General features: G+C 46.0%; 1 protein-coding gene across 1 annotated transcript; it reads right to left on the reverse strand.

Moving 5' to 3' along the window:
- Positions 1-1,168: 1,168 nt before the first annotated feature.
- On the reverse strand, positions 1,169-22,142 carry ddr2l (discoidin domain receptor family, member 2, like). Its single transcript, XM_038972971.1, has 10 exons — positions 21,891-22,142; positions 20,208-20,297; positions 19,388-19,530; positions 18,163-18,370; positions 16,555-16,799; positions 15,304-15,431; positions 14,303-14,500; positions 10,345-10,579; positions 4,155-4,304; positions 1,169-3,349 (listed from the first exon to the last, which is right to left on the reverse strand). Exons 1-10 carry the CDS (start codon positions 22,120-22,122, stop codon positions 3,215-3,217), a joined length of 1,764 nt encoding a protein of 587 aa, XP_038828899.1. The 5' UTR covers positions 22,123-22,142; the 3' UTR covers positions 1,169-3,214.
- Positions 22,143-27,032: the final 4,890 nt, after the last annotated feature.

Genomic DNA, 27,032 nt, shown 5'->3' on the forward strand with positions numbered 1-27,032 from the left:
TCACTTCAGCAAAGACCTCTGGGATATTGAGTTTAGTGGTTTCCTTACATCCCTCTCTCCCCCTTCCTCCCTCCCCTCTCCATGCGTTGCAGATTGTATTGCACAACAACGGGGCACACGTCAAGTTGAACCACTTCCCCCAGTGCTCCGTGGAATGCCAAACATACACATAACACATCCAGCAGAGTCCCCCCTCTCAGCAGAGCCCCACCTCTCAGCAGAGCCCCACCTCTCAGCAGAGCCCCTCCTCTCAGCAGAGCCCCTCCTCCCAGCAGAGCCCCACCTCTCAGCAGAGCCCCTCCTCTCAGCAGAGCCCCTCCTCCCAGCAGAGCCCCTCCTCTCAGCAGAGCCCCTCCTCTCAGCAGAGCCCCTCCTCTCAGCAGAGCCCCTCCTCTCAGCAGAGCCCCTCCTCCCAGCAGAGCACCACCTCTCAGCAGAGCCCCTCCTCCCAGCAGAGCCCCTCCTCCCAGCAGAGCCCCTCCTCTCAGCAGAGCCCCTCCTCTCAGCAGAGCCCCTCCTCCCAGCAGAGCCCCTCCTCTCAGCAGAGCCCCTCCTCTCAGCAGAGCCCCTCCTCTCAGCAGAGCCCCTCCTCCCAGCAGAGCCCCTCCTCTCAGCAGAGCCCCTCCTCTCAGCAGAGCCCCTCCTCTCAGCAGAGCCCCTCCTCTCAGCAGAGCCCCTCCTCTCAGCAGAGCCCCTCCTCCCAGCAGAGCCCCTCCTCCCAGCAGAGCCCCTCCTCTCAGCAGAGCCCCTCCTCTCAGCAGAGCCCCTCCTCTCAGCAGAGCCCCTCCTCTCAGCAGAGCCCCTCCTCCCAGCAGAGCCCCTCCTCCCAGCAGACACAGACACACCATGAAGCATCAGATACAGTACAGGTGAACAACACATTAACATTAATGTTAATAACCTTAACAATGACAACACAAGAAATGTCGGAAGCTGATTTCAATGTTGAGATCTATGGTGTCAGCCACTATTAAACACTTGATGTTCATTCACTCAGATATTGTGGCAACAGAGGATGCAGCAATACAAAAAAATGTACTTAAAATAGAGGGGGGGGAATAACGTTTTGAAATAACAAAAAAAGTAAAACTTGGCTTTTTAAAACTTTTACACTAACATGACAACATCGATTGATCTCCCCAATGGACATGTGACATCTACACAGAGATCGCTTTTCAATTATATTTACAACCACAATTAAGGTTAACCTTCATTTCAATCCCCTGCAACTCAGAATGAATTCTATGCAAGCCAGCTACAATCATAGAAATATGTGTACTAGAACAGGTGAAGGGAAGTACAGCAGTAATTCTATTGCTATGGCTCAATTCATCTGAAGGCGGAGCTGTGAACACAACAGCTGTTTGGTCAGAGGCTTGGCCACAGCAACATGCTAGCTACTGAATGGTCAGAAGCTTGGCCACAGCAACATGCTAGCTACTGAATGGTCAGAGGCTTGGCCACAGCAACATGCTAGCTACTGAATGGTCAGAGGCTTGGCCACAGCAACATGCTAGCTACTGAATGGTCAGAGGCTTGGCCACAGCAACATGCTAGCTACTGAATGGTCAGAGGCTTGGCCACAGCAACATGCTAGCTACTGAATGGTCAGAGGCTTGGCCACAGCAACATGCTAGCTACTGAATGGTCAGAGGCTTGGCCACAGCAACATGCTAGCTACTGAATGGTCAGAGGCTTGGCCACAGCAACATGCTAGCTACTGAATGGTCAGAGGCTTGGCCACAGCAACATGCTAGCTACTGAATGGTCAGAGGCTTGGCCACAGCAACATGCTAGCTACTGAATGGTCAGAGGCTTGGCCACAGCAACATGCTAGCTACTGAATGGTCAGAGGCTTGGCCACAGCAACATGCTAGCTACTGAATGGTCAGAGGCTTGGCCACAGCAACATGCTAGCTACTGAATGGTCAGAGGCTTGGCCACAGCAACATGCTAGCTACTGAATGGTCAGAGGCTTGGCCACAGCAACATGCTAGCTACTGAATGGTCAGAGGCTTGGTCACAGCAACATGCTAGCTACTGAATGGTCAGAGGCTTGGTCACAGCAACATGCTAGCTACTGTGTGGTCAGAGGCTTGGCCACAACAACATGCTAGCTACTGTATACTCAAAAAGAGTGTTGTCCAGCTTCTAGCTCTGGTCCACGTCACTGTTGTCCAGCTTCTAGCTCTGGTCCACGTCACCATCAGTGCGTGTTCCTCCACTGGAACGCGCACAAACGCCCCTGGACCAAAGCTAACCAGCCTCCAGCTACTCAATCCAGATGACTGAATCTCTGTAGGGGATAGCTAATGATATCTAATAATGCTAACTAGCTTTAATGCTATCTGATAAGGCTGCACAGTTTGCGGTGGGTATCTCCAGCGGGACAGTGCCTTGCAGTAGACATCTCCAAGGGGACAGTGCTTTCTATTCCTCATCATCAGTCCATTGTGGCTCCCCAACCCTCTCTAAAGCAGGGTTAGGGTTAGGGTCAGGGTCAGAGGGTTAGGGTCCTATTCTAGCTATGACAGTAGTTCTGCTTTAGCCAAAGGCCTTATCCAAACTGACCTATATAACATTCATATTAAAAAAGGACAATAAAATCTGAGTCAAACAAATCAAAATGATCATAGTCCAGTGTGGGGATAATGAAAGGAACATATCATGGATAAATGGAAGACAACCAGGCAGCAGTGCTTTACACAAAAAAAACCACAGGACCTCAAGACAAAAGCATTTGTCCAGTTATTGATTTCTTACTAGGCCAGGTATTAGGGATATTATGATTTCTTTGGTAGGCCTACCATACAAAAACAACATGAAAACACAACATACTGTATAAAGATGGATGAACAGAATTCAATTTACACAAACCATCAACAGACAAAAAGGTGACAGCTTTTTTTCATGGATTTTATATGATTAAAGGTCCATCACTGAAGAATGTGAAAGATGAAAGAAGTGGTCCACATTCTGTAAGTGATAACCTCAACCCACTTCCTGCTCTCTCAAAATGACAACATCGCTGCCTCCTCTTCCAGTCCTCCCCGCTGTCTGTATGTCTGTCTCTCTGTATGTCTGTCTCTCTGTCTGTCCGTATGTTTGTCCGTCTGTCCTTCTGTCTGTCAGTCAGAGGGGTTAAGAGAAGAGTATTCAGGCAAAATGGACCTCTCACTCAGGACAGCCCGTTGGTTGTGCCAGGGTTCAAAGTTCACTGGACCACGTGTGGTCGTAAGGCCTGGTACAACCCCTCGAAGGTGGGTCGATCGGCGATGTCGCGGTCCCAACAACGCATCATCAGCTCAAATAGAGAGGGAGGACAGAGCAGTGGGGCGAATAGAAAGATCTAGAAGAAAAATGGGGTGGACGGGGGATGGGGTGCCAAAACATTACTGTTATGCCCAGATATATGATAGTCCCAGATATATAATAGTCCCAGATATATGATAGTCACAAATATATAATAGTCACACATATATAATAGTCCCAGATATATGATAGTCCCAGATATATAATAGTCCCAGATATATAATAGTTACAGATATATAAAAGCCCCAGATATATAATAGTCCCAGATATATAATAGTTACAGATATATAAAAGCCCCAGATATATAATAGTCACAGATATATAATAGTCCCAGATATATAATAGTCACAGATATATAATAGTCCCAGATATATAATAGTCACAGATATATAATAGTTACAGATATATAAAAGCCCCAGATATATAATAGTCCCAGATATATAATAGTTACAGATATATAAAAGCCCCAGATATATAATAGTCCCAGATATATAATAGTCCCAGATATATAATAGTCACAGATATATAATAGTCCCAGATATATAATAGTCACAGATATATAATAGTCACAGATATATAATAGTCACAGATATATAATGGACTTTACATTGCATGCAGGATGACACAATTTGAGCACAAGACTAAATAATATTTTACCCATATGGAAAAGAATGACATGTTGTTGAATGTGAGACAAAGCTAAGCTACTCTACCTAATGACATGTTTAATCCTATGCACTGATGAATCCAGTACCTGGATACCACTCTTCTCTCTTTTAAATGTTTTTGTCACCCATGTATAAATAAATGATTGAATAAAATAAATAAATAAAATCACTTACCTGTCTGCCCTGGTTTCGGAAGAACTCGCCAGTGTTTTCGATGACCTGTTCGTCTGACAGTAGGCTGTAGGGCTGCTCTTTACACAGAGTGAAGATCTCCCACAGGGTGACGCCGAAGGCCCACACATCGCTGGCCGTGGTGAACTTACCCTGGAGAGGAACCACACAGACAGTGAAGTTCCCCCCTAGGTACAGATCTAGAATCAGATTCCCCTCCCCCAATCCTAACCTTAGCTATTAGTGCAGAAAATACCAAACTAACCCAAGATCCCGCATCAAGGACCAACTTCACCCTAAACCTCACACCAACAACCACGGGATCTATTTGGGTCGTATTGATTTGGCACCAAACGGAAGAAAATAGACAAGCAGGGAGGAGTTTCATAAGTGTTTTGCTATGGTGTGCACTAATGCAGAAGACTCAGATGTAAAGGTTGCCTTAACTGGTCAAAATGGTTGCCTATAACTTCTATCAGAGTTCTGAATGAGCTTCGATGAATACATGATAACATTTACATCATCTCTATCTCTCATCCACTCAACGCCACTGTTTCAATGTGAAATTGAGCCATATATACTGCACATTTGTCAAGCAAAGGCTTTGTTTTTGTCGTCAAACAGATGGAAAGGGAGTCTTAGAAAACATCTATAAGAAAAATATACATTTTCTGATTTGTCCTCGTTTTTTCGACTTGGTCATTATGAAATTCAGCAGCCGACAAGAGTTGTGTTGTGGGTGTGGTTTAATGTGGGTGTCTCTTGTGTGTGTTCGCAAATCACATGTGTTTGTTTCTACATTTAAAAAAAACAGTTCACATTTAGTCAATCACCCTTCTAGATAACTTGAAACTGTCTAACCAGGTAGTGTGTCTTGAAGTCGCCTATGCTAGCTAGTGCTAGCCAACTCCTTTCACCAATTAGCTTCAGCCTGGTTGTGGCAAAGTTGGTTTGACATTGGACAGTCTATCTCTGGGGCTAGTTAGGGACCATCAATAAATTAAACAATGTAAATGGGACCACATTTTCATGTTGCACATCTTTTCAAATCAAATAAAATGTTATTGGTAACATGCACATATTTAGCAGATGTTATTGCGGGTGTTGTGAAATGCTTGTGTTCCTAGCTCCAACAGTACAGTAACAATTCACATCAATACACACAAATCTAAAAGTAAAATAATGGAATTAAGAAATATATAAAAATTAGGATGAACAATGTCGGAGTGGCATTGATTACAATACAGTAGAATAGAAGACTGTACATACACTTAAAGTCGGAAGTTTACATACACTTAGGTTGGAGTCATTAAAACTCGTTTTTCAACCACTCCACAAATTTCTTGTTACCAAACTATAGTTTTGGCAAGTCGGTTAGGACATCTACTTTGTGCATGACACAAGTAATTTTTCCAACAATTGTTTACAGACAGATTATTTCACTTATAATTCACTGTATCATAATTCCAGTGGGTCAGAAGTTTACATACACTAAGTTGACTGTGCCTTTAAACAGCTTGGAATTGAATTGCGACTCCACTTTGTCTCTGTACTGACGTTTTGCCTGTTTGATTGCCTTACAGAGGGAATAACTACACTGGTTGTATACAACCATATTCCCAGTCACCTTGCCATGGTTAAATGCGGTGGTTCGCGCTTTCAGTTTTGAGCGAATGCTGCCATCTATCCATGGTTTCTGGTTTGGGTAGGTTTTAATAGTCACCGTGGGAACAACTTCCCCTATACACTTCCTGATAAACTCAGTCACCGTGTCCATGTAAGCGTCAATGTTGTTCTTGGGAAGCTACCCGGAACATATCCCAGTCCACGTGATCAAAGCATGGATTCCGATTGGTCAGACCAGCGTTGAATAGACCTTAGCATGGGTACTTCCTGTTTGAGTTTCTGCCTATAGGAAGGGAGGAGCAACATTTTTCCAAAGGGAGGGCGGGGGAGGGCCTTCTAGGCATCTCGAAAAGGTGAGTAGCAGTGATCTAGTGTTTTTCCTAAGCGAGTACTACAATCAGTGTGTTGACAGAACTTCGGTAGCTTTTCCCCTATTTGTTTTGTTAAAATCCCCAGCTACAATAAATGCGTCCTCAGGATATGTGGTTTCCAGTTTGCATCAAGTCCAGTGTAGTTCCTTGACGGCCGTCGTGGTATCGGCTTGAGGGGGAATATACACAGCTGTGACTATAACCGAAGAGAATTCTCTTGGGAGGTAATACGGAGCGAGTAGTGGAGTTGGAGCGGAGCGAGTAGTGGAGCTGGAGTGGAGCTGGAGCGGAGCTGGAGCGGAGCGAGTAGTGGAGCTGGAGCGGAGCGAGTCGGAGCGAGTAGTGGAGCTGGAGTGGAGCGAGTAGTGGAGCTGGAGCGGAGCGAGTAGTGGAGCTGGAGCGGAGCGAGTCGGAGCGAGTAGTGGAGCTGGAGTGGAGCGAGTAGTGGAGCTGGAGCGGAGCGAGTAGTGGAGCTGGAGCGGAGCGAGTCGGAGCGAGTAGTGGAGCTGGAGTGGAGCGAGTAGTGGAGCTGGAGCGAGTAGTGGAGCGGAGCGAGTAGTGGAGCGGAGCGAATAGCGGAGCCGGAGCGAGTAGTGGAGCTGGAGTGGAGCGACAAGCGGAGCGTGCCCAATTTTACTGGAGAGCGTAGAGAGAAGATTCCCAAAGGCTGGAGTGTCGGCCTTCTCACCCACTCTGATTTCACTCCAGTAGCGCTCACTTCATGAGCTCAAGGCATGCCCGGCCCAGCATGCATTTATTGTCAACTTGTGTACTGCTAAAGCGCCTTGCTTTAGCTACTGTCATGGAGTTCACTAAATATTTTCATAAAGAAACTGATAGAACACACAGGTGCTAAATCAAGGTGACTTACAAAGATGAGGACCAAGAGCAAGAGAGGGAGTGTGGTGATGTAGTGTCCACAACTAAAGAAGAGAGGGAGTGTGGTGATGTAGTGTCCACAACTAAAGAAGATAGGGAGTGTGGTGATGTAGTGTCCACTACTAAAGAGAGGGAGTGTGGTGATGTAGTGTCCACAACTAAAGAAGAGAGGGAGTGTGGTGATGTAGTGTCCAGTACTAAAGAGAGGGAGTGTGGTGATGTAGTGTCCACTACTAAAGAGAGGGAGTGTGGTGATGTAGTGTCCACCAAAAAGAAAAGACAAAAGACAGGAAGGAGTGTGTCACTGTAGCGAAGTATTTATAAACTAAATCTGATCTCTTAAATGTTTCGTTCATTTTTGTTCTATTATCTATAAAATAGGCCATAATTGATTTAGGATCAATAGGCCTGGCATATTCCCATATTCAAGGAGCTTTCCGTTTTGATTGGGTTATTTTGCCTAAAAACCTTTAGGCATACCTATAAAAATAAATAAAACAACTCTGCATCCCTGCCCAGCCTGGCAAGAGTGGCCCGAAGGGTGTTAATCATCCCCAGTGGCTCTGCAAGTGTGGAGAGGATATTCTCCACTGCTGGCCAGCTCTCCAGGCACCATCACATGAGCCTGAAGACAGACGTGGTTCTAAAAATTAATTATAAAAAGTAATTCAAAAAGGCACTAATAAGTCCTTTTTTGTTTAATTTGTATTTCAATCTAAGTATGTCACAGCCTATATGCGCAATTTCTATATTATAATGATTTAATACAATGAAATGTTGTTTAAATGCTGAGCGCTTTATGTCCCTACCAGTCTATTGTGTCGCACTCGCTTCACAATGTATGTTATAGCCTTGAAATAATATAAATAATACAGCCTAAATCATTCAGGCTCCCTGTCTGGCTCCTGACCTATTTACAGTGTTTATATGCTGTTTAATATGACACACCTGCCCGCCAGTCCAGCATCACTACGCTGGACGGTTCTGACTTAGAATATGTGGACAACTACAAATACCTAGGTGTCTGGTTAGACTGTAAACTCTCCTTCCAGACTCACATTAAGCATCTCCAATTCAAAATTAAATCTAGAATCGGCTTCCTATTTCGCAACAAAGCATCCTCCACTCATGCTGCCAAACATACCCTCGTAAAACTGACTATCCTACCAATCCTCGACTTCGGCGATGTCATTTACAAAATAGCCTCCAACACTCTACTCAACAAATTGGATGCAGTCTATCACAGTGCCATCCGTTTTGTCACCAAAGCCTCATATAATACCCACCACTCTCGTTGGCTGGCCCTCGCTTCATATTCGTCGCCAAACCCACTGACTCCAGGTCATCTATAAGTCTCTGCTAGGTAAAGCCCCGCCTTATCTCAGCTCACTGGTCACCATAGCAGCACCCACCCGTAGCACGCGCTCCAGCAGGTATATTTCACTAGTCACCCCCAAAGCCAATTCCTCCTTTGGCCGCCTTTCCTTCCAGTTCTCTGCTGCCATTGACTGGAACAAACTGCAAAAATCACTGAAGCTGGAGACTCATACCTCCCTCACTAACTTTAATCACCAGCTGTCAGAGCAGCTCACAGATCAATGCACCTGTACATAGCCCATCTGTAAATAGGCCATCCAACTACCTCATCCCCATACTGTTATTTATTTTATTTTATTTGCTCCTTTGCACCCCAGTATCTCTACTTGCACACTCATCTTCTGCACATCTATCACTCCAGTGTTTAATTGCTATATTGTAATTATTTTGCCACTATGGCCTATTTATTACCTTACCTCCCTTATCCTACCTCATTTGCACACACTGTACATATACTTTTTCTATTGTATTATTGACTGTATGTTTGTTTATTCCATGTGTAACTCTGTGTTGTTGTTTGTGTCGCACTGCTTTGCTTTATCTTGGCCAGGTCACAGTTGTAAATGAGAACTTGTTCTCAACTAGCCTACCTGGTTAAATAAAAGTGATATATATATATTTTTTAAAGAATGTAGCCTATTTGAAATGATGTGCGCTTCTTACATTCATCTTTTCATGTTTTTTATTCAAAATACTTTTCATTCAAATCATATGGTTTGGATTCAAAACCAAAATGGTAGGTCCAGGTAGTCACAACAGTAGATGGTGTTGGTTAAATTGGGATTTTAATGAATGGAGTGAATTTGGAGCTGCAGTGTTTTAAACTTGTGAGCGTGGAACGGTTTTTAGCAGAGCGGTTGGAAAGGACGTGGTGCGGTTGGAAAGGACGTGGTGCGGTTGGAAAGGACGTGGAGCGGTTGGAAAGGACGTGGTGCGGTTGGAAAGGACGTGGTGCGGTTGGAAAGGACGTGGAGCGGTTGGAAAGGACGTGGAGCGGTTGGAAAGGACGTGGTGCGGTTGGAAAGGACGTGGTGCGGTTGGAAAGGACGTGGTGCGGTTGGAAAGGACGTGGTGCGCCAGAGCAATGAGCTGGATTTCCAACTGCTCAACTCAGCTCACATGCTCTGGTTCAGAGCAACACCATCAAAGCCCTGTTATTTTGTTACAATGAATCATTTCTAAAGATGATTATTTATTTCATGTGATTAGTGATTCATTTCTAAAGATGATAATTTATTTCATGTGATTAGTGATTCATTTCTAAAGATAATTATTTATTTCATGTGATTAGAATTTTATTTCTAAAGAATATTATTTATTTCATGTGATTAGTGATTCATTTTAATGTAAAAAAACAACAACATGCCCCTGATTTTAAAGTTAACCCTGTAATGTGAATCTAACTATATTTTTAATATGGTAAAACTATTCCTTTTTCACATATATATATATAAAAAATTATAGTTAAATCATACTATCAAATCAGGTGAGCTGATTCTACTCTTTTTGGCCCATTTCAGTGTTTTTGTGGTGGAAAACTGAGAGGGTTGAGCATAATAGGTCAAGACTGTTACCCATAGATAGACAGGCTGGAAATGGTTTTTACTGGCAGCCCGCCAGGGTCTTACATTTTTTTTGTGAAGCTTGCATTCAATTGCCCCTCCCTGTTGCACACAACACGCTTCCATTCTCACTGTCACAAGGGGATTTATGGCCATGTTACGGTCACCTCTGTGACAGTCAACCCTGCTACTTTATTTGGCACTTAATAAGCACTTACTATAGTCACTTTTTAAATGTAACTTCTTGAGAGGTTGAACATGCTCGTCATGACAAAATTTTAACATTTTGTAAAATAAAATGTTACATTTTTTCACCAAGTTAACTACCCAAAAGGGACTAATTTTGTGGAACGACCCTGAAGTATTATCCTTTCTCACCAGTAGAATGCTCTCCCAGGCCATCCAGCGGATGGGCAGCACAGCTCGCCCCTGGATGCGGTAGTAGTCACTGCTGTACAGGTTTCTGCTCATGCCGAAGTCTGCTATCTTGATGGTGAGTCTGCGGTCCAGCAGGCAGTTGCGTGTGGCCAAGTCTCGGTGCACAAAGTTCAGAGAGGCCAGGTACCGCATGCCGGACGAGATCTGCACTGACATGTGCAGGAGGTCTGACAAACTACAAAGAGAGAGAGATAGCAAAAAAGTGAGAGAGAAAAGATAGATAGCGAAGAGAGAGAGAGGAGAGAGAGAGAGGAGAGACCAAAATGAGAGTGAGGAGAGATAGCGAAGAGAGAGAGAGGAGAGAGCAAAATGAGAGAGAGAAGATGGATAGCGAAGAGAGAGAGAGGAGAGATAGTGAAGAGAGAGAGAGAGGAGAGAGCGAAATGAGAGAGAGAAGATGGATAGCGAAGAGAGAGAGAGAGGAGAGGTAGAGAAGAGAGAGAAGATAGATAGTGAAATGAGAGAGAGGAGAGATAGCGAAGAGTGAGGAAATATAGCGAAGAGCGAGAGAGAACCAATGTGTTAGCTTAAGAAAACAATGTAGAACAATGTTGTTGGAGGAAGTGTGGTGGCATATTTCTGCTTTACCAAATGAGGAGAGTTACAAACTACACACCAGTCAGAGTTATACTTAAACTACATCTTTAATAATAATAAGCTTTGCAATAGCATTTGACTTTCAACAATTCACTATTTCTAATGAACCGTTGAGAAGTACCAACAGAAAAGTACAAAGATCTTTTATAGCCAAGATACACCCCTCTCAACTTACACTGACGAACCACAGATCTTAGGAACAGTTCACAAAGGTTAAGATTTGTATGAAAGATATCTATAAAACATAGCAGACAGTTACTGCTGTGTCAACAGTTTTCATTGTTAAGACCATTGTCTGGCCCTCTTACTCCAAAAGGGAACCGTTTCTCCCTGGTACGGCATAGAACAGAACCATTAGCTCATGTTCTCTGGAATGCTCTTTAGGTTTTATCACCCAAAGACATCGTAAATCTCCTCTGTCAGTGCTATCTCATAGAGGCCCATCCTCAGTGGAACACACACACAATACTCTATTCTGTCGAGTAAAACAACCATTATAATGCAATACAAGCATTATAACATAAACTTACAAGCATTATAACATAATCTTGCAATTTTCCACGACAGAAGTGAGGGAGTAGTAATAGAATATTGAGTCATTGACCTTTATTTCTATGGGTGAGAGAATTGGTTTAGTTTAGGTCAATTCAAATCTGGACCTCCAAGCCTGTTCCACTGCTGCGGAGATTTGCATTGTTCCCCTCTAATCAGGGACTGATTTAGACCTGGGACACCAGGTGGGTAAAATTAATTATCAGGTAGAACATTACCAGCAGTAGTACTCTGGACCTCTAGGCTTGGGTATGAATACCCCTGGTATAGTTGGAATGACTGAGAGTGGTGGAATATGGTGAGAGGGGAGGAGGAGAGAGGAGTGGAGGAGCATGGTGAGAGGGGAGGAGAGAGGAGTGGAGGAGCGTGGTGAGAGGGGAGGAGAGAGGAGGAGCGTGGTGAGAGGAGAGTAGACCGAGGAGGAGCATGGTGAGAGGAGAGGAGAGAGGAGGAGGAGACAGAGGAGGAGACCGAGGAGGAGTATGGTGAGAGGAGAGGAGAGAGGAGGAACGTGGTGAGAGGAGAGGAGTAGAGGAGCATGGTGAGAGAGGAGGAGACCGAGGAGGAGCATGGTGAGAGGAGAGGAGGAGTGTGGTGAGAGGAGGAGACAGTGGAGGAGTGTGGTGAGAGAGGAAGAGACCGAGGAGGAGCGTGGTGAGAGGAGGAGCGTGGTGAGAGGAGGAGACCGAGGAGGAGCGTTTGAGAGAGGAAGAGACCGAGGAGGAACATGGTGATAGGAGAGGAGAGAGGAGGAACGTGGTGAGAGGAGAGGAGTAGAGGAGCATGGTGAGAGAGGAGGAGACCGAGGAGGAGCATGGTGACAGGAGAGGAGGAGTGTGGTGAGAGGAGGAGACAGTGGAGGAGTGTGGTGAGAGAGGAAGAGACCGAGGAGGAGCGTGGTGAGAGGAGGAGCGTGGTGAGAGGAGGAGACCGAGGAGGAGCGTTTGAGAGAGGAAGAGACCGAGGAGGAACATGGTGATAGAGGAGGAGAGAGGAGGAGCATGGTGAGAGGAAGAGACCGAGGAGGAGCGTGGTGAGAGGAGGAGACAGAGGAGGAGCGTGGTGAGAGGAGGAGACAGAGGAGGAGCGTGGTGAGAGAGGAAGAGACAGAGGAGGAGAGTGGTGAAAGGAGGAGGAGACAGAGGAGGAGTGTGGTGAGAGGAGGAGGAGACAGAGGAGGAGGGTGGTGAGAGGAGGAGGAGACAGAGGAGGAGCGTGGTGAGAGGAGGAAGAGCCCGAGGAGGAGTGTGGTGAGAGGAGACAGAGGAGGAGCGTGGTGAGAGGAGGAGGAGAGAGGAGGAGCATGGTGAGAGGAAGAGGAGACAGAGGAGGAGCATGGTGAGAGGAGGAGGAGACAGAGGAGGAGCGTGGTGAGAGGAGGAGCATGGTGAGAGGAGGAGGAGAGAGAAGGAGTGTGGTGAGAGGAGGAGGAGACAGAGGAGGAGGGTGGTGAGAGGAGGAGGAGACAGAGGAGGAGGGTGGTGAGAGGAGGAGGAGAGAGGAGGAGCATGGTGAGAGGAGGAGGAGACAGAGGAGGAGCATGGTGAGAGGAGGAGGAGACAGAGGAGGAGCGTGGTGAGAGGAGGAGCATGGTGAGAGGAGGAGGAGAGAGGAGGAGCGTGGTGAGAGGAGGAGGAGACAGGAGGAGCATGGTGAGAGGAGGAGGAGACAGAGGAGGAGCATGGTGAGAGGAGGAGTGTGGTGAGAGGAGGAGGAGACAGAGAAGGAGTGTGGTGAGAGGAGGAGGAGAGAGGAGGAGCATGGTGAGAGGAGGAGGAGACAGAGGAGGAGCATGGTGAGAGGAGGAGTGTGGTGAGAGGAGGAGGAGACAGAGGAGGAGCATGGTGAGAGGAGGAGTGTGGTGAGAGGAGGAGGAGACAGAGGAGGAGCATGGTGAGAGGAGGAGTGTGGTGAGAGGAGGAGGAGACAGAGGAGGAGTGTGGTGAGAAGAGGAGGAGACAGGAGGAGCATGGTGAGAGGAGGAGGAGACAGAGGAGGAGCATGGTGAGAGGAGGAGTGTGGTGAGAAGAGGAGGAGACAGGAGGAGCATGGTGAGAGGAGGAGGAGACAGAGGAGGAGCATGGTGAGAGGAGGAGTGTGGTGAGAGGAGGAGGAGACAGAGGAGGAGTGTGATGAGAGGAGGAGGAGAGAGGAGGAGCATGGTGAGAGGAGGAGGAGACAGGAGGAGCATGGTGAGAGGAGGAGGAGACAGAGGAGGAGCATGGTGAGAGGAGGAGTGTGGTGAGAGGAGGAGGAGACAGAGGAGAGTGGTGAGAGGAGAGGAGGAGAGAGGAGGAGCGTGGTGAGAGGAGGAGGAGACAGAGGAGGAGCGTGGCGAGAGGAGGAGGAGACAGAGGAGGAGCATGGTGAGAGGAGGAGTGTGGTGAGAAGAGGAGGAGACAGGAGGAGCATGGTGAGAGGAGGAGGAGACAGAGGAGGAGCATGGTGAGAGGAGGAGTGTGGTGAGAGGAGGAGGAGACAGAGGAGGAGTGTGATGAGAGGAGGAGGAGAGAGGAGGAGCATGGTGAGAGGAGGAGGAGACAGGAGGAGCATGGTGAGAGGAGGAGGAGACAGAGGAGGAGCATGGTGAGAGGAGGAGTGTGGTGAGAGGAGGAGGAGACAGAGGAGTGTGGTGAGAGGAGAGGAGGAGAGAGGAGGAGCGTGGTGAGAGGAGGAGGAGACAGAGGAGGAGCGTGGCGAGAGGAGGAGGAGACAGAGGAGGAGCATGGTGAGAGGAGGAGGGTCTCACCTGACTGCGGGGATGTTGTTGGCGTGGGTCAGGGTGCTCTCCATCTCTCTCTGTGACAGAAACATGTTGAGGTCTCCGTTGTCCATGTACTCAGTCACCATGCACAGTGGGTCTGAGCTCACACACACACACAGCAACTGGATGATGTTGGGGTCGTTGAGCCTCGACATGATCTTGATCTCCTTCAGGAAGTCGTTCCTGTGCGTGTGTGTTTGTGTGGTGGCGGTGGGGGGGGGGGGGGGGGGGGGGGGGGTTTAGAATACCATAGGTCAGAACGTAGCTATTCATACACACAGAGTACTGTAGGAATATTCATACACACAGAGTACTGAAGGATTATTCATACACACAGAGTACTGTAGGAATATTCATACACACAGAGTACTGTAGGAATATTCATACACACAGAGTACTGTAGGAATATTCATACACACAGAGTACTGTAGGATTATTCATACACACAGAGTACTGTAGGATTATTCATACACACAGAGTACTGTAGGATTATTCATACACACAGAGTACTGTAGGATTATTCATACACACAGAGTACTGTAGGAATATTCATACACACAGAGTACTGTAGGAATATTCATACACACAGAGTACTGTAGGAATATTCATACATACAGAGTACTGCAGGATTATTCATACACACAGAGTACTGTAGGATTATTCATACACACAGAGTACTGTAGGATTATTCATACACACAGAGTACTGTAGGATTATTCATACACACAGAGTACTGTAGGATTATTCATACACACAGAGTACTGTAGGAATATTCATACATACAGAGTACTGTAGGATTATTCATACACACAGAGTACTGTAGGATTATTCATACACACAGAGTACTGTAGGATTATTCATACACACAGAGTACTGGAGGAATATTCATACACACAGAGTACTGTAGGAATATTCATACATACAGAGTACTGTAGGATTATTCATACACACACACCTGGTGAACACAAATAAACAAACACACACACCTGGCGTTGTTGGTGGCGTCTGCCCTCAGTTGCTTCACCGCCACCAGTACAGGCCGTCCGTCTCGGTCGGGAAGGGGGGCGCCCTCCCCCAGAAACTCAGGCAGACCCTCAGCCTCACACAGGTGGACCTGCACAGAGAACAGGGTCATGTTCATTAGGCCCCAAACAGACTGAAACAGGGAGGGACTACCTGGACTTGTCCAATAAGAAACACTCCTTTTTATGTTTTGAAGCGTTTTTCATTGCGTGCCCAGTAACACATTATTTTAAGGGTCCATAATAAGCCATTTATAATCATTTGCAAACAGTTTGCTTATCATTTATTAACCATGACTCCCACATTTGTAAATGTTAGTAAGCTAATCATTCAAACATGTATATATGTAACCGATGTGAAATGGCTAGCTAGTTAGCGGTGGTGCGCGCTAATAGCGTTTCAATCGGTGACGTCACTCACTCTGAGACCTTGAAGTAGTTGTTTCCCTTTCACTGCAATTTATAATCATTTGCAAACAGTTTGCTTATCATTTTTTTACCATTACTCCCACATTTGCTAATTATTCAAACATGTATATATGTAACCGGTGTGAAATGGCTAGCTAGTTAGTGGTGCGCGCTAATAGCGTTTCAATCGGTGACGTCACTCGCTCTGAGGCTTTTGTGGAGCGATAGGTAACGATGCTTCGTGGGAGGCAGTTGTTGATGTGTTCAGAGAGTCCCTGGTTCGAGCCCAGGTTGGGGCGAGGAGAGGGACGGAAGCAACACTGTTACATATTTATAGTTCATTAAACATCCTGTGTTGTGAGCTTGTTCTTTCACCAGGTACAGCAGGAATGTCTGCCCATCAATGTCTGCCCATCTTTTAGTGAGAAATTACACTGGTCACTCAAAACATTTATAAACTATTGAAAAAGTATAGATAGCTCTCACTTTAGATTAGGGACTGAACAAATACTTTATTAATGATTAGTAAATTGTTTATAAATGTGGGAGTAATGATAAATACATGGTGAACAACACAGTCACTTATGTGACTGAAATCAGAAAAGCGTTTGGTAATATAACACACAGTACAACCTTTTTCTGTTGTTTCCTCCAGTGGATAACTGTTGAAGGGCAATCTGGGATTGATACAGCCTTCATTGATTCTTGAAGAATATAACGTTTAAACGCTCGTGAAGAACGAATGAGGTCATCTGCAGTTGTCTGTGTGTACGTCGACAAGAAGTTAAACACTAGGAAGGTCCTCACCTCCCCAAACTGCCCCTCCCCCAGCTTCTCCCTGAAGAGCAGCCGGTGGCGGGGGAACTCTGCCACGGAGATGTCCTTGCGGGTGAGCGAGTCGACGGTGAGTGCGGGCACGGCATACATGTTACTGCCGGTCACACCCTGCAGGCTCACGATGTCTGTCTCGGCGTAGTGCGGCACGCTGTTCTGGAAGCACTGGTGAGGCGTGCACTGGGTGACATCGGGCTCCGCATAGCCCCCACCACACGCTGAGGAGGAGCAGGGATATTAGGGAGGAGGAGGAGGAGGAGGAAGAGCATGATGAGGAGGAAGAACAGGAAGAACAGGAAGAGGAGGAGGAACAGGATGAATAGGAGGAAGAGCAGGAGGAGGAGGGAAGAGAATGTTAGGGAGGAGGAAGAGCAAGATGAGGAAGAACAGGATGAGGAGGAGGAAGAACAGGAGGAGGAGGGAGGAGAATGTTAAGAAGGAGGAGGAAGAGCAGGAGGAGGAAAAGGAAGAGAAGGAGGAGGCGGAGAGAGAAAGAGAGAGTGATAGTTTGTGCTAAGCTCCTGACTGTTATGATAACCAGGGCCTGAGAGTAGGAGTTCTGATCTAGGATCAGGTCGCCCTTGTTCAAGTAGTCTTGTTCATTATGATCTATAAGGCTAAACTGATCCTAGAGCAGCAGTCCTACTCTACATTTTGAACACTGTGCCAGACTCATAAAGCTAAGGATGAAATGAGAACAGTCCCAGACAGTAACAGACCCTGGCAGTCCCAGACAGGAACAGACCCTGGCAGTCCCAGACAGTAACAGATCCTGGCAGTCCCAGACAGTAACAGACCCTGGCAGTCCCAGACAGGAACAGACCCTGGCAGTCCCAGACAGTAACAGACCCTGGCAGTCCCAGACAGTAACAGACCCTGGCAGTCCCAGACAGTAACAGACCCTGGCAGTCCCAGACAGGAACAGACCCTGGCAGTCCCAGACAGTAACAGACCCTGGCAGTCCCAGACAGTAACAGACCCTGGCAGTCCCAGACAGTAACAGACCCTGGCAGTCCCAGACAGTAACAGACCCTGGCAGTCCCAGACAGTAACACAGAAGGGGAAGGAACTATAGCCTCAAATCAGACAAGCAGGACATTCCCCATCCCCACCACTATAGTCTTCTATATCATTCTGATATTATAGTCTGATAGTAAAACGGAAATACAAACTATTCAAAGAGACACTGGCATTTCAACATTTCCAATCATCATTGGGCGGACATTCCGGGTCTTCATATTGGCACACCTTTCATCTCTTACCACGAGAGGGGCCTTGGGTCGTGACGAGAGGTCAGGAAGAGGTCATAAAGGCATAGGGCTAGAGGCTAGAGGGATATGGAGGAGGACTGGAAGGTAAAGAAGAGAGAGAGTCTGAACAACAGATCAGCGTGCATAACATACAACATTCCAGAGGATATTGAGAACCAGAGAAGCAGCCGGTATGATCAACAGGTTGATTTGTAAGAAGCGAGTAACAGTCACAGCAACATGCAAACTATAAGGACTAAGAAGTAACACGATGCCTTTGATTGAAAGAAGGATGAAGGTGGGAGGAGAAAGGAGAGGAAGAGGTGTTCACCTGAGGTCTCTGCACTCCGAGACAGTTCAGGCAGCTTGTTCCTGAGGCCGGCCGGGTCTTGGTACTGAGGGTCCAGGAGGAAGACGCGCTCGTACGGGTGGTCCATCTGAGAGACCCGGGGGGGCACGGGAGGGGTCTGCAGAATGATGGTGTCACTACTGGAGGACAGGCGCACGGTGACCTCCTCCTCGAGGATACGGCGTGGAGCCTGGGGGCGGGAAGCAGGCAGGGATCAGTCTTTAGCGAAGGAAACGTTATCGCTACCTCCCTCTCCGAGGCGCATCAATTGAGGAGCGAATTGAAGTGAAGAGGAAACTCAGCATCTCTTGGAGGGCAGTGGGAGTTGTTTTATAAAAACACAAACACACTAAGGTGTAACGGCCCTGGCTGCGTTTCTACTAAGATGACATATGGAATTGTTTTAAGATGGTCATACCATGGATCATTTAGATATTTGATTTTTAATTTAATAAAACATTGAATTCGACCTTAGATACACATTGAATAACATTCATACATGGAAAAACAGATAGTCCAAAGATGTATCAAAAGGAAGCTTGTTGTGAAATGTCTGTCCTGTATCTGAGACATATAAGAAAGATCAGGAAATTAGATACTTTTTTTACCCATATTTAACCCATTTTGTAAACACTAAACTACTTCCATGATTGTTTAAAACTGGTAGCGAGGACCTTCGGTGGAGTCTTGTGAGGCTTGTGGGCGTCCTAGAGCAAAACAACCAACATGTACGTGAGAGTCTCACCTTTCGATGGTGCTAGCCCAAACTGTTGGGACGCTACAGACAGAAGTTGGCAGATCGTCGGTACCGACTTCAGATGAGTCCCAAGGTCATATTAGTTTGTAGGCCAAACCGTTCGGACTCTACAGACGTTTTCGTGAGAAGACTGATTTTCGGGATTTCTCTTGGTCTGACAAATACCGCTGTAGCTCTTCCACCTTCCACCGCAGATGCGGAAGGCGAATATCGAAGGATGAGGTGGATTAAGACACAGCCCATGCAAAAAACAGACAGCTTCATTATGCTATTTAGATTTCGGAGGAGAAATAAAAACAATTTACACTTTCCAGGCCATTAGAGTTGCTGAATTTTCCTCTTCACTTCAGAGAACACAATTTTTCACATCCCCTTCTGCCTTCTCAGTTCAACCTGCTAGTCAAAAAGGGTTATGACAGATGTGGGTATCCAGAATATAGTCTGTCCTACCTTCTCCAGCACCTTGCACACATACTGGCACCACAAGATCAGGAAGATGATCACTACGAGCAACAGGATGATCGTCACCAGACAGCCAATCAGAATAGGGGTGTTCCCATCATCCGGTTGGTACTTGGCTGATGGGTTTGTCACTGAGGGGGAGGAGTTAAGGAGTTGACTAATTTCATTTATTTGGAGAAAAAAAAATACATATAAGTCTATAGCCAGTAGTACATATATTTAAAATATGATCAAGGATATAACATAATCAAGTTATTTCCATAGTGAAAACTATACTGTATACAGTAGAAGCAGGTTAGATGGATCCATTCCCTTTCCTTCAGCTTATTTTACACTTTTGCAGTCAGACTTTTTCAGCTACAACTAAACAACTGAAATGAAACAAAGTGTTGAAAGGTGCTGCATATGAAAAGGGAGGTGTAGGTTTATACTTTTAGAAAACACCTAAACTATCTAGTACTTCAAAGGGTTCAGGTATCCCCATTGTAGAACCCTTTGAAGAACATTTTTTGGTTTCCGGTAGAACCCTATTGGGTTCCATGTATAAACCCTTTCCCCAGAGGGTTCTACATGAAACCAAAAAGAGTTCTACCTGGAACCAAACATGGTTCTACCTGGATCCAAAAAGTGTTCTACCTGGAACTAAAAATGGTTCTACCTGGAACTAAAAAGTGTTCTCCAATGGATAAAAACCCTTTTGGAACCCTTTTTTCTGAAGAGACTACCCCGAAACGCTCAGTTTTGCATTTTCTCCATGAATGGTTATGGTAAGGATTGGGAGAGGGGAAGCAGAGAGTTGAAGGGTTACCAGTCTTGTGGGTGGTGGGCATGGAGCTCTCCTCCTTGGGCCAGGAGGATGTCACCACCGGGGTTATCTGAGTAGGAATCACGGTGTCTGCTGTGGGACAAAAGGAACAAATTAAGAGTTTATTTCCAAAAACTCTATTTCCACAAATGTTTCAAATTTGTGTTTTTTTTATCAGAAATGATTGCTTATGGGTAATCTTCATGTGTGTGTGTAAAATATTTTTATTCCTAGTATGTGTATGAAAAAAATATATATTTGCAAAACACTATATATCATTTTCTTTGCTAGAATGTTCGTATCCTGTATTTTTGACTGTGATATGTGGTGGACCCACTTAGCTATCTTAAAATGCACTAACTGTAAATCGCTCTGGATTAGAGCATCTACTAAATGCCAAACAATTCAAATGTAAATGTTTTACATACAGATCTCATGTTACTGTATTAAATTATTTATTATTTAAAACATTTAAATATTGATGTCACAAATGTATCATCTGTACATTTCTTTATAAAAATATATAGTTATTAGTTACATTTGACTGTGTAAAACCTAGCAGTTTTACTCATTTCTCTGAGAGTGAGGCAGATATATTGCATTTGCAAAATAAAAATGATTATTTGTCTCTCTGAAATGAATCCATCAAGTGATAGATTTTAATCAAATATTGTCACGTGTGCTCCCTCTCCGGCCTCTAGGTCACCAGGCTGCTCGTTATGGCGCACACCTGTCACCATCGTTACGCGCACCTGCGTGTCATCACACTCACCTGGACTCCATCACCTCCCTGATTACCTTCCCTATATATGTCACTCCCTTTGGTTCCTTCCCCAGGCGTTATTGTTTCTGTGTCATGTCTGTGTGCTGTTCGTGGTTTCTTGTTTTGTATTACGTAACGTTTATTCATTAAAACACTCATTCCCTGGACTTGCTTCCCGACTCTCAACCCACATCGTTACAAATACAGTACATGTCTGTCATTGAACAACCTCATGTCATGATTAGATAGTGAAAAAATACACTGATCTCTCTCAACTTCTTTAAACAATAAACACTAATTTACCAACATTTCAGAAAATAGATATATAGCGTTTGAGACAAATCTCTTCAAATGGTCACCTGTGTTAACATACGACACTGAACATTAGAGTCTATATTTTGACAGGGGTTTAGATGGTACATTGCTTGTGCTTGTCACGTCACAACCTAAAATCTAGCAAACATTTAAGAGTTTTTGAAAGCCAGGAAATGGCGTGGCTATTTCTACATATTGCACAGGTCTTTAACTGTTTTCCAGTGAACCGGTGCCTGGCGGGGCTCAACATGTGTCAAAGGACAGATATCGCTGGAAGTAGATCATTGTAGTCTTACGTCCCATAGGGGATGAAGAGGAGGGAGGGAGGGAGGGAGGGAGGGAGGGAGGGAGGGAGTGAGTGAGTGAGTGAGTGAGTGAGTGAGTGAGTGAGTGAGTGAGTGAGTGAGTGAGTGAGTGAGTGAGTGAGTGAGTGAGTGAGTGAGTGAGTGAGTGAGTGAGTGAGTCAGTCAGTCAGTCAGTCAGTCAGTCAGTCAGTCAGTCAGTCAGTCAGTCAGTCAGTCAGTCAGTCAGAAAGGAAGAAAGGAAGAAAGGAAGAAGGGAACCAAACCAAACCTTAGCGGTAGATATTTCTCTGCTTCCCCTCCTACCTGACTGGAAGGAGATTTCGCTGAACATCATCCACACATCAGCGAAGTGGAAGCGGCAGCGCAGGGCCTTGGCATTACGGCGTCCCAGAGGCACGGTCACATAGCGAGCGCTGGGGTTGCGGTCGTCCAGCACCGTACGGAACTCCACCGGCTCCGCCTCCCAGTTAGCGATGAGGCGGGGCTTGAAAGAGCAGGACACGGAGGAGAAGATCTTCACCCCGTGGTAGAACATATTGTTACTGTGCACCTGTTCAGGGAAGACCACAGTTACATAGGAACTACACTGGGAAGACCACAGTTACATAGGAACTACACTGGGAAGACCACAGTTACATAGGAACTACACTGGGAAGACCACAGTTACATAGGAACTACACTGGGAAGACCACAGGGAAGACCACAGTTACATAGGAACTCCACTGGGAAGACCACAGTTACATAGGAACTACACTGGGAAGACCACAGTTACATAGGAACTACACTGGGAAGACCACAGTTACATAGGAACTACACTGGGAAGACCACAGTTACATAGGAACTACACTGGGAAGACCACAGTTACATAGGAACTACACTGGGAAGACCACAGGGAAGACCACAGTTACATAGGAACTCCACTGGGAAGACCACAGTTACATAGGAACTACACTGGGAAGACCACAGGGAAGACCACAGTTACATAGGAACTACACTGGGAAGACCACAGGGAAGACCACAGTTACATAGGAACTACACTGGGAAGACCACAGTTACATACGAACTACACTGGGAAGACCACAGGGAAGACCACAGTTACATAGGAACTACACTGGGAAGACCACAGGGAAGACCACAGTTACATACGAACTCCACTGGGAAGACCACAGTTACATACGAACTACACTGGGAAGACCACAGTTACATAGGAACTACACTGGGAAGACCACAGTTACATACGAACTACACTGGGAAGACCACAGGGAAGACCACAGTTACATAGGAACTACACTGGGAAGACCACAGTTACATAGGAACTCCACTGGGAAGACCACAGTTACATAGGAACTACACTGGGAAGACCACAGTTACATACGAACTACACTGGGAAGACCACAGTTACATAGGAACTACACTGGGAAGACCACAGTTACATAGGAACTCCACTGGGAAGACCACAGTTACATAGGAACTACACTGGGAAGACCACAGTTACATAGGAACTACACTGGGAAGACCACAGTTACATACGAACTACACTGGGAAGACCACAGTTACATAGGAACTACACTGGGAAGACCACAGTTACATACGAACTACACTGGGAAGACCACAGGGAAGACCACAGTTACATAGGAACTACACTGGGAAGACCACAGTTACATAGGAACTACACTGGGAAGACCACAGTTACATACGAACTACACTGGGAAGACCACAGTTACATACGAACTACACTGGGAAGACCACAGTTACATAGGAACTACACTGGGAAGACCACAGTTACATACGAACTACACTGGGAAGACCACAGTTACATACGAACTACACTGGGAAGACCACAGTTACATACGAACTACACTGGGAAGACCACAGGGAAGACCACAGTTACATACGAACTACACTGGGAAGACCACAGTTACATACGAACTACACTGGGAAGACCACAGGGAAGACCACAGTTACATACGAACTACACTGGGAAGACCACAGGGAAGACCACAGTTACATACGAACTACACTGGGAAGACCACAGTTACATACGAACTACACTGGGAAGACCACAGTTACATACGAACTACACTGGGAAGACCACAGGGAAGACCACAGTTACATACGAACTACACTGGGAAGACCACAGTTACATACGAACTACACAGGGAAGACCACAGTTACATACGAACTACACTGGGAAGACCACAGGGAAGACCACAGTTACATACGAACTACACTGGGAAGACCACAGTTACATACGAACTACACTGGGAAGACCACAGGGAAGACCACAGTTACATACGAACTACACTGGGAAGACCACAGTTACATACGAACTACACAGGGAAGACCACAGTTACATACGAACTACACTGGGAAGACCACAGGGAAGACCACAGTTACATACGAACTACACTGGGAAGACCACAGTTACTACGAACTACACTGGGAAGACCACAGGGAAGACCACAGTTACATACGAACTACACTGGGAAGACCACAGTTACATACGAACTACACAGGGAAGACCACAGTTACATACGAACTACACTGGGAAGACCACAGTTACATACGAACTACACTGGGAAGACCACAGTTACATACGAACTACACTGGGAAGACCACAGTTACATACGAACTACACTGGGACGACCACAGTTACATACGAACTACACTGGGAAGACCACAGTTACATACGAACTACACTGGGAAGACCACAGGGAAGACCACAGTTACATACGAACTACACTGGGAAGACCACAGTTACATACGAACTACACTGGGAAGACCACAGTTACATACGAACTACACTGGGAAGACCACAGGGAAGACCACAGTTACATACGAACTACACTGGGAAGACCACAGTTACATACGAACTACACTGGGAAGACCACAGTTACATACGAACTACACTGGGAAGACCACAGTTACATACGAACTACACTGGAAGACCACAGGGAAGACCACAGTTACATACGAACTACACTGGGAAAGACCACAAGGGAAGACCACAGTTACATACGAACTACACTGGGAAGACACAGTTACATACGAACTACACTGGAAGACCACAGGGAAGACCACAGTTACATACGAACTACACTGGGAAGACCACAGGAAGACACAGGGAAGACCACAGTTACATACGAACTACACTGGGAAGACCACAGTTACATACGAACTACACTGGGAAGACCACAGTTACATACGAACTACACTGGGAGGACCACAGGAAGACCACAGTTACATACGAACTACACTGGAAGACCACAGTTACATACGAACTACACTGGGAAGACCACAGTTACATACGAACTACACTGGGAAGACCACAGTTACATACTAACTACACTGGGAAGACCACAGGGAAGACCACAGTTACATACGAACTACACTGGGAAGACCACAGGGAAGACCACAGTTACATACGAACTACACTGGGAAGACCACAGTTACATACGAACTACACTGGGAAGACCACAGTTACATACGAACTACACTGGGAAGACCACAGTTACATACGAACTACACTGGGAAGACCACAGTTACATACGAACTACACTGGGAAGACCACAGGGAAGACCACAGTTACATACGAACTACACTGGGAAGACCACAGGGAAGACCACAGTTACATACGAACTACACTGGGAAGACCACAGGGAAGACCACAGTTACATACGAACTACACTGGGAAGACCACAGTTACATAGGAACTACACTGGAAGACCACAGTTTACATACGAACTACACTGGGAAGACCACAGGGAAGACCACAGTTACATAGGAACTACACTGGGAAGACCACAGTTACATAGGAACTACACTGGAAGACCACAGTTACATACGAACTACACTGGGAAGACCACAGTTACATACGAAACTACACTGGGAAGACCACAGTTACATAGGAACTACACTGGAAGGACCACAGTTACTACGAACTACACTGGGAAGACACAGTACATACGCAACTCCAATGGGAAGACCACAGTTACATACGAACTACACTGGAAGACCACAGGAAGACCACAGTTACATACGAATACACTGGAAGACCACAGTTACATACGAACTACACTGGGAAGACCACAGGGAAGACACAGTTACATACGAACTACACTGGGAAGACCACAGGGAAGACCACAGTACATACGAACTACACTGGGAAGACCACAGTTACATACGAACTACACAGGGAAGACCACAGTTACATACGAACTACACTGGGAAGACCACAGGGAAGACCACAGTTACATACGAACTACACTGGGAAGACCACAGTTACATACGAACTACACAGGGAAGACCACAGTTACATACGAACTACACTGGGAAGACCACAGGGAAGACCACAGTTACATACGAACTACACTGGGAAGACCACAGTTACATACGAACTACACTGGGAAGACCACAGGGAAGACCACAGTTACATACGAACTACACTGGGAAGACCACAGTTACATACGAACTACACAGGGAAGACCACAGTTACATACGAACTACACTGGGAAGACCACAGGGAAGACCACAGTTACATACGAACTACACTGGGAAGACCACAGTTACATACGAACTACACTGGGAAGACCACAGGGAAGACCACAGTTACATACGAACTACACTGGGAAGACCACAGTTACATACGAACTACACAGGGAAGACCACAGTTACATACGAACTACACTGGGAAGACCACAGTTACATACGAACTACACTGGGAAGACCACAGTTACATACGAACTACACTGGGAAGACCACAGTTACATACGAACTACACTGGGAAGACCACAGTTACATACGAACTACACTGGGAAGACCACAGTTACATACGAACTACACTGGGAAGACCACAGGGAAGACCACAGTTACATACGAACTACACTGGGAAAGACCACAGTTACATACGAACTACACTGGGAAGACCACAGTTACATACGAACTACACTGGGAAGACCACAGGGAAGACCACAGTTACATACGAACTACACTGGGAAGACCACAGTTACATACGAACTACACTGGGAAGACCACAGTTACATACGAACTACACTGGGAAGACCACAGTTACCTACGAACTACACTGGGAAGACCACAGGAAGACCACAGTTACATACGAACTACACTGGGAGACCACAGTTACATACGAACTACCACTGGGAAGACCACAGGGAAGACCACAGTTACATACGAACTACACTGGAAGACCACAGGGAAGACCACAGGGAAGACCACAGTTACATACGAACTACACTGGGGAAGACCACAGTTACATACGAACTACACTGGGAAGACCACAGTTACATACGAACTACACTGGGAAGACCACAGGGAAGACCACAGTTACATACGAACTACACTGCGGAAGACCACAGTTACATACGAACTACACTGGGAAGACCACAGTTACATACGAACTACACTGGAAGACACAGTTACATACGA

This window comes from Salvelinus namaycush, chromosome 1 (assembly GCF_016432855.1).
Source record: "Salvelinus namaycush isolate Seneca chromosome 1, SaNama_1.0, whole genome shotgun sequence".
NCBI lineage: Eukaryota > Metazoa > Chordata > Actinopteri > Salmoniformes > Salmonidae > Salvelinus > Salvelinus namaycush.